We start from the raw sequence: 14,426 nt of genomic DNA, 5'->3' as shown, positions 1-14,426 counted from the left end.
CTTCCTCCCCGAAAAGGTTTTGGATTTAAGTATATTTTAACATTAATTGTTGGTGGAGCAATATATAACATGCATGTAACATGTTAAGGCTTTATATCTAAAATGATTCTAACAAACATTTTACAGAAAAGTGGCAAAAAAGTAGAAACTAGTTAATATAATAAAGTTTGAAGTAGTCTTTAACTTTTCACATAAATACATTTAGTCTGTAAACCAACGAATTAACTAAATCTTGACAGAATTTTGTTTATCATTTATTATCCAACTATTCATATCTTTGAAAATATATGAGGTGAACTTTGATATATATATATATTTGATCGTATTATATATTTGATTATACTGCATAGAATCTTTAATGAATAAATAAGCTGAAAATTTCCCCAAAAAATAAGATTAAGAATTGTAAGAAGTGGATTTAAGGGCATGAATTGTCCTGCTATAAATGATTTGTCTAGATGTTGCCCATCTTTTCTAAATGTAAAATCAAAGACATTTTCTTCCCAAAGCTCAAATTCTGTAAGATATTCATTTACCTTAGTGGTTACACGATCGGCTAACAAAAGAGATGTCTTTTTCCTTTCTCATCATAAAACAATAGATGGGTGGTTATCAAACTGAATTGTTCACCTTTTTGTTTTGTGATTTTCATTTTTTATTTAATTTAAAATCTGAAAATAATCCAATGTTTCTCCTAATTCGACCAAGATTTTAAATTTAATAAATCCCCCATGCACATTCGAATTGAAATTTTGCAGTTTCCAAAGATAATTGAATTTAGTGATAGGAAATAGGACTAGTATATATACTACATGTAGCTAATGACACACAATAAATTTGTTTGGCAAGCAATATAGAATGAAATTCAAAATAGTGTGGCTGTGGCCATTGATTGACAAATTAAATTCATCCATTGACTGGGACAAATTACGTGAAAGTTTGTCTGTAACGACCACTGTTCACGACGTACCAACGATAGACATTTAAACTGTGGGGTCACCAAAGGTTTCTTAACGCCTTTAATTATAAAATAATTCAAAAAATTAATCAGGAATAACCTTTATGTTTTGATTTATATAATTGATATAAATCAAAACATCGTGTTATTTCTGATTAGTTTTCGAATTACTTTATTAAGGTGTTGAGAACCTTTGGTGACCGTGACCCCATAGTTTAGGTGTCTTTAAAAAGTACATAGTGAGCAGTAGTTGTTACATACAAACGTTCACTAAATTGTCCCAGTCAATGGATGAATTTAATGTGTCAATCAATGGCCACAGCCACACTGTTTTGAATTTCATTCTAATGTTGAATCAAATGATGGAGGGGAGATAGGAAACAGACATTTCTTTGTTTGCCGATGTACACTGATGTAAGTGATTCCATACTTCCATTCTAGTTAATACACAAGTACACATTGCTGTAAATTGGTATTTTAACAAATAATGCATAAGACAAATACACTGTTCATGTTTTTAACACTTTTCATAGCAGATATAAACAAAAAATAGTCCTAGTAGAAACACAACCTTCTAATACATGTAATATGTATATATTTTTAAACAGCAATTTTTCACTTTAAACCCAAAACATTCAACAGGCTCTTTAACTGGAAAATATATAGGTACATTTACAATTTTAATTTATGGTCATGGTTAAATAATCATGAATAATATTATTGATTTTAAAAACTTTGTAATGATATCTTGTTGTTTTTTGTAAACCAGTTCCATTAATGGCATCTCATACATTGTGCTTTTACTATTACATGCAACGAACCATGACATTTCTAACATAAATACAAACAACCTTTGTGATTAATAAAAGAAAAATAACATATAATTAAATATACAGATGCTTAAAAATATTACTGAAAAAATCTAACATTTTTGCAAGAAAAAAAACCTTGCAATGATACACCTATATATACAAATAGTGTATACATCTCTTAATAAATATAAGCATGAATTGATAAGTTTGAGGAGTGTAGGACAAGTGTAAAGTTCAGTCTAGTTTGAGGACTAATCCATTAAATCTGGCATTCTGACAAAAATCTCACACAGACATATATTGTCTACCACTAATTGAAAGTACTTGTTTCAGAAGATTCCAGTCTATATCAGAGTATACTTTCACCTGGATGATGGTGGGTGGTAAAGGGTTATTTTCGTGCAACATGTTTTGCCATTTTTATTTCACGTGCAGCCAAGAAAAAGGTTCGTTATTCACTGTGTTTCGTGAAATCATTTAAAAGATCAATTGCAAGAAAATTTTAATTGCTCATTCATCGTGAAATGGCAATTTTATTTCGCATTCTCCCATGCATATACCCCCTCTTTACGCCCCTCATGTATAGACAGGTGATAGTAATTTCATTGTACAACCAGGTGCTCCGCAGGGCGCAGCTTTATACGACCCCAGTAAAATAATTCCCCCCCCCCCTCTTTTGGAAACCCCCTTGTAGCAATAACCCTTAAACTCAATCCCAAGCTTTCCATTGCAGTATTGAACCTTGTAGTACAATTTCAAAGAGATCCATACACTTAAACACAAGTTAATGTCATGATTGTTTGGAAACTAGAAACATGCTTCTTTTTGGCCCTTTTTGGGCCCCTAATTCCTACATATTTTGGGCAATTAACCCAAAACTTAATCCCAGCCTCCCCTTTGTTATATGGTTCATTTTGGTACAATTTCAGAGAGATCCATACGATTACACATAAGTTATTTTCTTGAAACTAGAAAAATGCTTGTTTTGACCCCTTTTTGGCCCCATAATCCCTAAAATGAATCCAAACCTTCTATTTGTGGTTTTAAATATTGCGCTAAGATTTCAGTGCAATTTAAATACTTCTGCACAAGTTATTATCCTAAAACTAGAAAAATGCTTGTTTTGGGCCCCTTTTGGGCCCCTAATTCCTAATCGGTTTTGGACCATCATCTCCAAAATCAATCCCAACTCTCCTTTTGTGGTATTGAACCTTCTGAAAAAATTTCATGAAGATCTATTCACTTAAACTTAAGTTATTATACGGAAACCAATGTGTCTTCGGACGACGACGACGCAGACGATGCAGATGACGACATCATACCATTATACGATCCAAAAAAATTTTTGGGGTCATATAAAAACACATTTCTAGAACCAACCTTCAATCAGGGAAAAACTTTTGGAGAGAAATGTGTTTTAAGGTTCCAATACCAAAAGGACCTAATTAAAAGACAACAAAATTGAGAATGGAAATGGGGAATCTGTCAAAGAGACACTGACTCTAACAAAGAGCAGAAAAAATATTATTGTTTTACTATCCAAACTTTTAGTATCACACTAGAACATGACATATACATGGGGATTGGAATCATAAATTTTATTTTCAGTGACAAAAACTATCAGCCAGGGGGATTGAAATTTGCATTAAATAACCAAAGGTCAAGGGCAATTTGAATTTTAGAGTGAAAGGTACTACTTGAGAAGTCAAAAGTCATTTTGTGTATAGAATGAAATCCTGGACTTTAGCAATTCAAAAATGAACAGTAACTCTTAGAAAAGACTCTTGCACCTCTGAACCACACTAATTTGAACCCAAATGACAGCTTACAATAACTGTTATAATCAAAGGAACCATAGCTTTTATCATTTAATGGACTAGTCCTAACATTAAGTATTTACTCATCTAAAATCTTCACACTAACAAAAAATATATAATTCAATTGTTTATAACTTCTAAATAAAACTACAAAATTATCATTAAAGGGCTGAGAAATTTTAAATAAATCTATTGACATTGTCAAAAAAAGTTAATATGTTTATAATCAGTCTAATTTCGCCGAAATATTTAAGATTAGAATATGAAATACGAAATTGTTTAAGCTGAAGAAATTTTCATTTGAACTTAAGTTCCTGAAGAACAATGCTACACAGGATTATCACAAGCTTCTGGGAGTTTGTTATCACATGCTGCGCAGGCATACGAATCTGCTTTGTTTAGTAATGTACATCGAGGACATTGCTTTCCCCATCGGACATCTGGAGATTTGACGATATCCCTACTCTTAGAACACATGTAGCATGTATTGACAAATCTATTGTTTTTCATGGTACAGTGATCACAAATCCATGTCTCTTCATCTCCGAGGCTACACGACGGTATTCTTTCTTCTGGCTCCCTACGTGCAATAGGAGCAGAATGGCTACTGAAAGTAAATGGTTGACAATGCCCAGGGGATGAGAGCTTATCATTCACAACGGGTTTGGATATGCGTGAATAAACAGGTGCAGCAGTAGGGTTTTGTGGGGTATCAACAACAAAGTCTGTCTTTGTTATTGACCTTGAGGGTCGAATAACTCCAACAATGTCATCAGCTGTTAACTGTTCTACGATTTCAGGTTTAATATTTTCTTTTGGCGACCACTGATCAGGTGGAAAAGCTGAACTAACGGATTTATTTCTTGCCCTTAGAAGTTCTGCTTTCGTTGTTTGCTGTTGTCCTTGTGGAAAGGGAGAAGAAAATTGTGGTTTATGAAGTGGTTGTGCCGCAGGCTCATGCTGTGGCCATGAATACTGTGGTCGATGAAGGGGTGATTGTTCTGGGTGAGTTGGCCATGAAATCTGAGCAGCACTATGTGGATTTTTTTCCTTAATAACACGAGTACTTCGAGTTCTTATGGTATCCACATCGGCATATGGTAATTCCGATGGAACTCCAGATTCTATTCCAGAGTCACGATAGGGGCGACTCTCTTTACTCGAAGGAGTTTGAAGAATGTTTCCTCTTTGTCCATTGAAATACTTTTCTCCATATTTTTTTAATAAACCTTCATTTACAAATGACCATTCGTCTGATGGTCGAACAGATGGTTGTTTAGGTGTCTGGGACGTTTCTTCTTTTTCTTCTTCAATTAATTGCAGGCTTGCCATCATATGATCTTCCAATGTGCCTTCTTTGAATTCACTATTTTGTATTTCTGGTCTAATATCACTCTCTACAACAGAAAGTGCTTGACCATGTTGTGTTCTCATTGGTGGTTGCCTTGGAGACAATTGATCAACGTAATCAATATTTTTTATTGTTTGATCTGGTGATGTAATTATGCAATCGTCCTTTTTTAAGTTGAATGATTTCCTCAAAACAGAATACATTTCTTCAACGTCACCACAATGTGTTGCTCGTAAATTTGCTATGTCAGCTGCATTTATGGAGAACTTAGTTCTTATCTGCAGTTCATGAATAATAATGCATTCTACAGAAGCAATAAAACACTCAAATGCCAATGCTAAAAGCAAATCTTTGTTAATATTCTTACTTAATTTAAACTCATTTTTTATAGGATTTTCACTATATCCTGCGATTCGAAACAATTCTTCTACACCTGTAAGGTGAGACGTTATCTTTGTCTGAAAAAATCCACTGTATTTCTGAAAAGACATTAAAAATAAAACTACATGTACAATGATGTATAATTTAGTTTTGGATGTAACACGTCTTCTGATTGGATGACGTTATTTTGTTATCAGCCCATAGACATAATTTAGTCATGTGACCGGGACGTCATCAATGCTTTTTCATGGTCTTCTATGGTTTGAAATGGAATTTAGAATTAAATTATAAGAAATGACTGTAATATTTTTTCTGTCTATTCGAAATAACATAAAAAATGTGGTGCACACTGCTACACGCGTTATTCAGTGTGCACCAAAGTTTTTATGTTACTTTCATAGACAGAAAAAATATAGTCATTCCTTAAATATATAGAATGTAGCAAAAAGTTTAAAGATATTACATCATCATATTCACAGAAAGATTTGATATTACTGTGAAGTTATCTCCTCCTATCAGGAATTGTGTTGAAATAAAACATGTCCATTTACTCCATTATTTTATAAAGAAATGATGTCTGTAATAATGCCTTTCAGTGACAGTCACAGACATTCTTGCCAGGTGAAATGGGTCAGATACATTCAAATTTACGGCTGCTTGTTTTAATGTTTAGATCTCTAGTAATTTCAATATGTTTACATTATTATTTGCACCATTTACATTTTACAGTGAAAAAACTTGAGTGCATTGAATACATTGTACCAGTTGATTGTATTTTGATGATAACATTGCCTTTGATTAAAAAAAATAATGGAATTAACACTCATAGTCTGTTATTTTTTTACCCAATTTTTCTCTGTTACATATTTGCATAGACATGCCTGACGAAAAGTAAATTTACTGTACATAGCAATTACCATTATGGTAGGAAAAAGATGTGAGACTACACATATTTTTTACCCTAGATGTCTTTTTTACATGTTATTCTATTGTTGGGTTGATGCATTACCAATATATACCTTTTACTCTTTCAAGTCCAATTGAATATTCAATAAAGGCCTTACTTAAATAAGGCCTTAGTTTTCTCATTTGAAATGTTTTACATTGTCATTTCATGGCCTTTTATAGCTGACTATGCAGTTTGGGCTTTGCTAATTGTTGAAGGCCGTACGTTGACCTACATGTATAGTTGTTAATTTCTGTGCCATTTTGGTCTCTTGTGGAGAGTTGTCTCATTTGCAATCATACCACATCTTCTTTTTTTATACTTCCCAACTAATAAGAAGTATTATAATAACCCCAAATTACCTTAATTGTGTGGAATTCAGCTTTCCATGGGTTACTGGACACAAGACTGAAATAATACTCTAACTTCTCAAATGATTCACTGGCTTTAGATGATATAAAACTTTCTTGTTTCGCACTCTTCATAATGATACTTGGTATCTCTTTGACCTTGAACTTCTGTGAAGGTTGACATTTACAGACAAAATGTCGTAAATATTCTTTGACCGTAGTTAATTGATTACTGTTTTCCGAACTGTTACACTTGGTGAATTTATACAGTTCTTCAGCTTGGGTTCGATGATCCATACTGAAAGGTTAAAGGTCAGTGATACCACTGATAATACTGTACACCCTCCAACATTTTAACTTTTTCCTGACATCACTGTAAAATATAAGTCAATTAATCAAACACTAGAAATTACTTTGTTTCAAATACAGATCTGAAGTGACAAATGTTTATATAATTGTTTTAAAGTGATTGCAAACTTTCACAGTTGCCATTCATTCCAGGTTAGATTTATTGATTGTTGGTTGGTTAAAGTCTCGCAGCAATTCCAGTTCAGATAAAAAGTCATAAAGTGCTACATATTTCTTTTCTCGTTTGAATTGTTTTACATTGTCATTTCGGGTCCTTTTATAGCTGACTTTGTAGTATGGGCTTTGCTCATTGTTAAAGGCTGTATGGTGAACGATAGTTGTTAATTTCTGAGTCATTTTGGTCTCTTGTGGAGTTGTCTCATTGGCATTCATACCACATCTTCTTTTTTTTATATTTACAATGTACATGATGTAAATAAGTCTTTCTGTTTTTTTCAGTTTCTTTATTATTAAGAAAATATTTGCTCATATCATCATTTTGGAGATTTACAATCCTATCTATGGTGGATATGGTTGTGTACTCCCAGAACCTAATCCAGTACATCATGCACATTGTCCCAAGTTCTGTAACAGTAATAGTTGTACAGTTGTAATCAACTAGTATTAATCATTTGTTAATACTACTGACTACTGAGCATAACGAAACTTGCTAGTTCTCACTTAAACCATCTACATTTAGAATCATTGAATGACATCTTTGATAGCTTATGTTCAACTTAAATTCGATTTTAAGGACTGAGGACAATTTTGAATAATTATAAAGACATTTGTCTATTGTTGAATACTTTGGTGAAATAAACATTTCTCAACTAATTTTAATTCCAATGTAGAGTTGTCCCAGGTTAAAGAGAAGGTTAAGAATTTACAATCCCCACCCCCCTTTCTGTACTGTTACTAACTGATTGTGGTTGTTTGCTGTCTGTTAAAAACAATAAACAATTGTAGGCCACCCTGATCCTTCAACAGGCCATGGACAGACCAACCAATGATTTCTTGCAATGATTTCAAAGGACGGTGTGAAATATTTCTGCATGGTGGCGTTTGATTGGTGAATTGGTGACGATAGAAATGCACTGAATCAAAAGGAAGTTCAACAAATGACAAAATATGACGTACCAATTGTGTTGAAAAAATAGGTGGAAACAGAATTCAAAATGGCAGAGAAGGAAACTGATTTAGATATTATGGATGTCACGTTTTCTTCCAAAAGGACAAAAGATCGTGAAGATGCTGAAAAATTGCAGCCAGGTGTAATAAGTCTTGATACATGAAATTGTATTATCAAAAAAAAATCTGAAGTCATTTTGCTATAGCTTAAAAGCATGAAACACAGAAATTTGATGAGCAATGAAACAAGAGGCTCTCAAGAGCCTGAATCGCTCACCTTAATTCTTTTGGTTAAATCTCTCATCAATGATTATTTTGGCTTTTCAATTTATTTAAATGTTTTTTGGATCGTCCTATTTTCTTCAAAAGCCAAAAAAAATAATCATTTTCTCCTATGTTCTATTTTAGCCATAGGAGCTATGTTTCTTGACATACAAGGAAATAAAATATAAATTTATACTAGATACTCTGAAAGTCATTTAGCCTAAGTTTGGTTGAAATTGATACAGCAGTTTCAAAGGAGAAGATTTTTTAAAGTAAGTCAACATGATGAACAAATTGTGAAAAAAGTCTTTAAAGGGCAATAACTCCTTAAGTGGTCAATTGACAATTTTGGTCAATTTGACTTAATTGAAGATCTTACTTTGCTGAACATTATTGCTGTTTACAGTTTATTTCTATCTATAATTATATTCAAGATAATAAACAAAAACAGCAAAATTTCCTTAAAATTATCAATTCAGGGGCAGCAACCCAACAACAGGTTGTCTGATTCATCTGAAAATTTCAGGGCAAATAGATCTTGACCTGATAAACAATATTACCCAACGTCAGATTTGCTCTAAATGCTTTGGTTTTTGAGTTATAAGCCAAAAACTGCATTTGACCCCTATGTTCTATTTTTAGCAATGGCGACCATGTTTGTTGATAGATCATAACTTCGGATACAATTTACAAACTAGATACCCTAAGGAACATTCAGTTAAAGTTTGGAAGTATTTGGCCCAGTAGTTTCAGAGGAGAAGATTTTTGTAAAAGATTACTAAGATTTACGAAAAATGGTTAAAAATTGACTATAAAGGGCAATAACTCCTAAAGGGGTCAACTGACCATTTCCGTCATGTTGACTTATTTGTAAATCTTACTTTGCTGAACATTATTGCTGTTTACAGTTTATCTCTATCTATAATAATATTCAAGATAATAACCAAAAACAGCAAAATTTCTTTAAAATTACCAATTCAGGGGCAGTAACCCAACAACAGGTTGTCTGATTCATCTGAAAATTTCAGGGCAGATAGATCTTGACCTGATAAACAATAATATCCCCCGTCAGATTTGCTCTAAATGCTTTGGTTTTTGAGTTATAAGCCAAAAACTGCATTTGACCCCTATGTTCTATTTTTAGCAATGGCGACCATGTTTGTTGATAGATCACAACTTCGGATACAATTTACAAACTAGATACCCTAAGGAACATTCAGTTAAAGTTTGGAAGTATTTGGCCCAGTAGTTTCAGAGGAGAAGATTTTTGTAAAAGATTACTAAGATTTACGAAAAATGGTTAAAAATTTACTATAAAGGGCAATAACTCCTAAAGGGGTCAACTGACCATTTCCGTCATGTTGACTTATTTGTAAATCTTACTTTGCTGAACATTATTCCTGTTTACAGTTTATCTCTATCTATAATTATATTCAAGATAATAAACAAAAACAGCAAAATTTCCTTAAAATTATTAATTCAGGGGCAGCAACCCAACAACAGGTTGTCTGATTCATCTGAAAATTTCAGGGCAGATAGATCTTGACCTGATAAACAATATTACCCGCGTCAGATTTGCTCTAAATGCTTTGGTTTTTGAGTTATAAGCCAAAAACTGCATTTGACCCCTATGTTCTATTTTTAGCAATGGCGACCATGTTTGTTGATAGATCATAACTTCGGATACAATTTACAAACTAGATACCCTAAGGAACATTCAGTTAAAGTTTGGAAGTATTTGGCCCAGTAGTTTCAGAGGAGAAGATTTTTGTAAAAGATTACTAAGATTTACGAAAAAAGGGTTAAAAATTGACTATAAAGGGCAATAACTCCTAAAGGGGTCAACTGACCATTTCCGTCATGTTGACTTATTTGTAAATCTTACTTTGCTGAACATTATTTCTGTTTACAGTTTATCTCTATCTATAATAATATTCAAGATAATAACCAAAAACAGCAAAATTTCCTTAAAATTACCAATTCAGGGGCAGCAACCCAACAACGAGTTGTCTGATTCATCTGAAAATTTCAGGGCAGATAGATCTTGACCTGATAAACAATATCACCTCTGTCAGATTTGCTCTAAATGCTTCGGTTTTTGAGTTATAAGCCAAAAACTGCATTTGACCCCTATGTTCTATTTTTAGCAATGGCGACCATGTTTGTTGATAGATCAAAACTTCGGATACAATTTATAAATTAGATACCCTAAGGAACATTCAGTTAAAGTTTGAAAGTATTTGGTCCAGTAGTTTCAGAAGAGAAGATTCTTGAAATAGTTTACGACGACAGACGACGACAGACCACGGACGACAGACGACGGACGACGACGGACGCCAAGTGATGGCATAAGCTCACTTGTCCCTTCGGGACAGGTGAGCTAAAAATCAGAATAAATAATTTTTGCAAATCTTTTTTTTTTATCTTTTTCATCATAGATTACTGCTAATGTAAAGGTACACGTAACCCCAAGCTCCAATTTGAATAATATGTAAGGAATCGGTGTAGATGACTAGATGGAACCTGTTACCATGGTAACTATTTCAAACACGCCAACCAAAGGCAAGGCAGGGACATAGGGCATAACCACATGTGATAACATTCTTATATTGATAAGACATGGCTGCGTATTTATACATCCCTCACAACCACTTCGTCAAGGGTTTTACATAGTATGTATACAGGTTGGAAGAAGACCAAGCAATCTTATTAAAATACGATGAGATTGTAAACCAAGATGACAATTTTTCTATTCCACAGTGTCACCCATGTAGCTTAAGGCTGGATGATGACCTGTGATTGTTTAATTTCTTATACTTTTGTCTTTGGTGGATCTCATTAGGGTCTAAGGATGACCCAGGGTCTGCTGATTTTTTGGTAAACATGACACGTGAAAGTCAAATTATTGTGCAGTGAAAAGGGGAAATGAAGTCTAGAGGGACAAGGAAAATTACATAAAATTGAGAATTGCTTACATACATCATTACATAGTGTATCCGGGATACAGGAATCTGACAAAACAGTAAGCGGGATCCGGGATTAGAACCCCCAAAAGAGACCCCCATTAGTCTCATTGGCATTCACACCATATCACATTTATCTATATATATATATATATATAAAACGTCTGAATAATAGTCAACGATTTTTCCCACGAGGGCGCTGGATCGTTACAAGTAACGATACATGTACACAATAAAATAAATTATATAAACGCCTAAAAAGTGTACATAACAACACCAATAACATAAAAAGGAACTATAAATGTAATTATTTATAAATATTTCGGATAACAGATATCCTTCGTCAGTCAGATTCTGATGTTAAATGAATCATCTTTAAGTCTTCTTAGATTAAACTTTTACTAAATCTTGAAATTTATACAATAAAAAAGGCAAACCGAACATCAGTTAAGACGCTTGCATCATTGCAAAAATATGTTGAATATGAAATAGGTTATATGACTAATTACATCAGAGAGTTCAAAAAAATGTTCCTTTAACATCAGAATCTGACTGACGAAGGATATCTGTTATCCGAAATATTTATAAATAATTACATTTATAGTTCCTTTTTATGTTATTGGTGTTGTTATGTACACTTTTTAGGCGTTTATATATATATATATATAGATGAGCTCAATCATTTTTTCAATTATTTGCAGTAGAAAAAGATACAAATGCCAGTTCCATCAAAAAAGCTCATATACATGTATCATGTACATAGATAAATTTAAAAAAAAAAGTAAGATCTACAATATATTACAAAGACCTTTAATTGTCTATCACTCAATCAGTGATCATAGGAATGTGTACATGTATACAAAGTAACAATTATATACACGTCACAGTCACCATGGTCACAGGAAAATGAAAATCCACACTGAAGGAAAGGAAACAATGATCTTTTCCAAAGGTTAATATTATTTGGAAAACAGGGTTTAGTGTAAAGAGTCGCTATAACAGGTGACTTTGTAACAATCATGTACATTTGTAATATACATTTTTTTGTATAAGAAACCAATTATATAAAAACAAGACCCGGGTCAAGCACAGAAGTAATGATGAGATATGTGCAGGTATAACATTTATATTGTATGGAATTTATAATCAAATTGGGACTTGTACTTACTACTCCACACAATATATATATGTATATATTTATATTATTTCAAAATTCCAATGATGTGAATGAAAACACAAAATATTTTTTTATTAATTACTATGTTTACATATTATTTTATGAAATATTGGTTACCTTTTGTAGCTTTTTGCCACATCAACAGTTTTAAAAACTTGACACATATCAAGTGTTGGGTTCAATATACAGAGGAGTGCATAGCTTAACAATGATGAATCTTGTGAATTTTAGGTGTTTGAAAGGGATGGTGAATAAAATGTGATTGGTTTTGTTCTTTGGTCGATTCACCCACCTGATTTACAGTCTTGTGACTTTTATTCTCACTACACAAGGAAACATTTAACGGAAAACGTTAAAAAATGAAAGCAAATTTCAGGAAAAACCTTTATTTATTCGATTAACGAGTTCCCCACTGATACCTCGAAAATGGTTATCATGTGTGTTGAACATAAGCAGTTTACTTTGAAATTATGACTACTTGTAATTATTTAGAAGATATAGACTTTTTGTATACAGCATTTCGACCCTTATTTACCATGTTTACAACGAATTTCCTCTTCATTTGGAAAGTTTGTAGGAGATTTGGCTAGGAAAGTTTATCGGGAATTCCCCTGCCCGACTTCCTTTATCGGAATACTTCGGCATTTTTCCAGTCTTTTCGGAACCCTTTAAATCCGCGGGAAAAATTGTCTCCCTTGTATGCTTTTATAAAATTATGTAAAACGAATTTAAAAAAAGATTGTGATATACGAAGGTCTGGATTGAATTTACAGAATAGAAAATAATTAGCAAAGAGAGAAGAACGAAAGGAAGGATAAGAAAAGCGAAAATAAGGCAAAAATTTATGAAAAGAGAAAAAAGGGAATACTATTGCAAAAACTATGATAAAAAAAATTAGAGAAAATTAACTAAAATATGAAAAATGCAGAAATGAGTTCTTCGTCTTTTGGTACAGATGCGGATTTAGGGGGGGGGGGGGCAGGGGGAAATTGGTTGCTTATATAGGGAATCACTGAAGCGTGACTAAAGTGGACCCCATCTTAGCCAGTCAGTGGGCCCCCCACTTAAGGAAATTTCTAAATCCGCCACTTTGGTATACACTATTCCATCGACATCCGATGATTACACACTGTTCGCTTCATCTTTGTCTTGACCCATACCGAGACAAGCTAGCCTGACGGTAGCCAGTACAACTTCAGTGGTACATATATGTTTATATGGTCACATATCAAGACCATACGCTATATTGTATTCCCTCATGAATGAAAAATCAAATGAACTACATCTATTTGAGTATCAAATTATTTTTTCAACAAACAATTAAAATAAACAGTTCAAAATATGTGTAAAATTAATTTTACTCTTCCGAAGTTGCATAAACCATATGTGGACCGAACCTTTTTCAGATAATTTGAACAAAATATTCATATTCTTATATTATTAATTTTAGATATATGTAGGTAATGTCGCCAGTGTGATGGTGATGCTGGGTATTGCGAGGTTCTGCGCCAGGAAGTGCGTTGGTCGATTCACTGATGTACGGCGGATGGTCACAGCTAGTCTATATTTTCCTCGGAGTTCGGTATTTTTGTTATTTTACATTTTACACGTGACGGTTAATTTATGATTTTTAATTATCCAAGTCATTATAAGAGAAGATTTTTTTACCCAAAATTCTATATTTTCTCAAGCAAAAGCATCTACGTGATTTGTCTTACTCCTCATTTGCTCGCATTAATTTACAACACATTTTCGCTCATTGTGTTGCCTATTTATAAAAAGTAAATCACAATGTTACAATTATGACTGGAAATGCAATAAATATTTATCATGACTAATTTGATTGAATTCTTCTGTACGTCTAAGGTCAAGGATACTATTTGTGTAAGCAACAACCATTTTATAAGAGTTCCGTTAAAGGGACAAATGGA

General features: G+C 33.0%; 1 protein-coding gene across 3 annotated transcripts; it reads right to left on the bottom strand.

Annotated features, from left to right (window-relative positions):
* Nucleotides 1-3,627: 3,627 nt before the first annotated feature.
* On the bottom strand, nucleotides 3,628-13,146 carry LOC139524905 (uncharacterized). Of its 3 annotated transcripts, none has more exons than XM_071320067.1 (3): nucleotides 13,031-13,146; nucleotides 6,628-6,988; nucleotides 3,628-5,417 (listed from the first exon to the last, which is right to left on the bottom strand). In XM_071320067.1, exons 2-3 carry the CDS (start codon nucleotides 6,910-6,912, stop codon nucleotides 3,915-3,917), a joined length of 1,788 nt encoding a protein of 595 aa, XP_071176168.1. In that variant the 5' UTR covers nucleotides 6,913-6,988; nucleotides 13,031-13,146; the 3' UTR covers nucleotides 3,628-3,914. The 3 variants fall into 3 exon arrangements, with proteins under 3 accessions (XP_071176168.1, XP_071176169.1, XP_071176170.1); XM_071320068.1 differs by lacking the exon at nucleotides 13,031-13,146 and adding an exon at nucleotides 12,788-12,898; XM_071320069.1 differs by lacking the exon at nucleotides 13,031-13,146 and adding an exon at nucleotides 12,613-12,710.
* Between the last annotated feature and the right edge of the window lie 1,280 nt (nucleotides 13,147-14,426).

Source organism: Mytilus edulis, chromosome 5, assembly GCF_963676685.1.
Source record: "Mytilus edulis chromosome 5, xbMytEdul2.2, whole genome shotgun sequence".
Taxonomy (NCBI): Eukaryota; Metazoa; Mollusca; class Bivalvia; order Mytilida; family Mytilidae; genus Mytilus; species Mytilus edulis.
Note: the sequence above shows the minus strand (reverse complement) of the source record. Positions and strands in the feature narration are given on the sequence as shown.

Coding starts and splice junctions, on each gene's coding strand:
- LOC139524905 (XM_071320067.1), bottom strand. CDS start 6,912: ATGGATCATCGAACCCAAGCTGAAGAACTGTATAAATTCACCAAGTGT. Junction 5,418..6,627: donor CTGAATTCCACACAATTAAG/GTAATTTGGGGT, acceptor ATGTCTTTTCAG/AAATACAGTGGATTTTTTCA.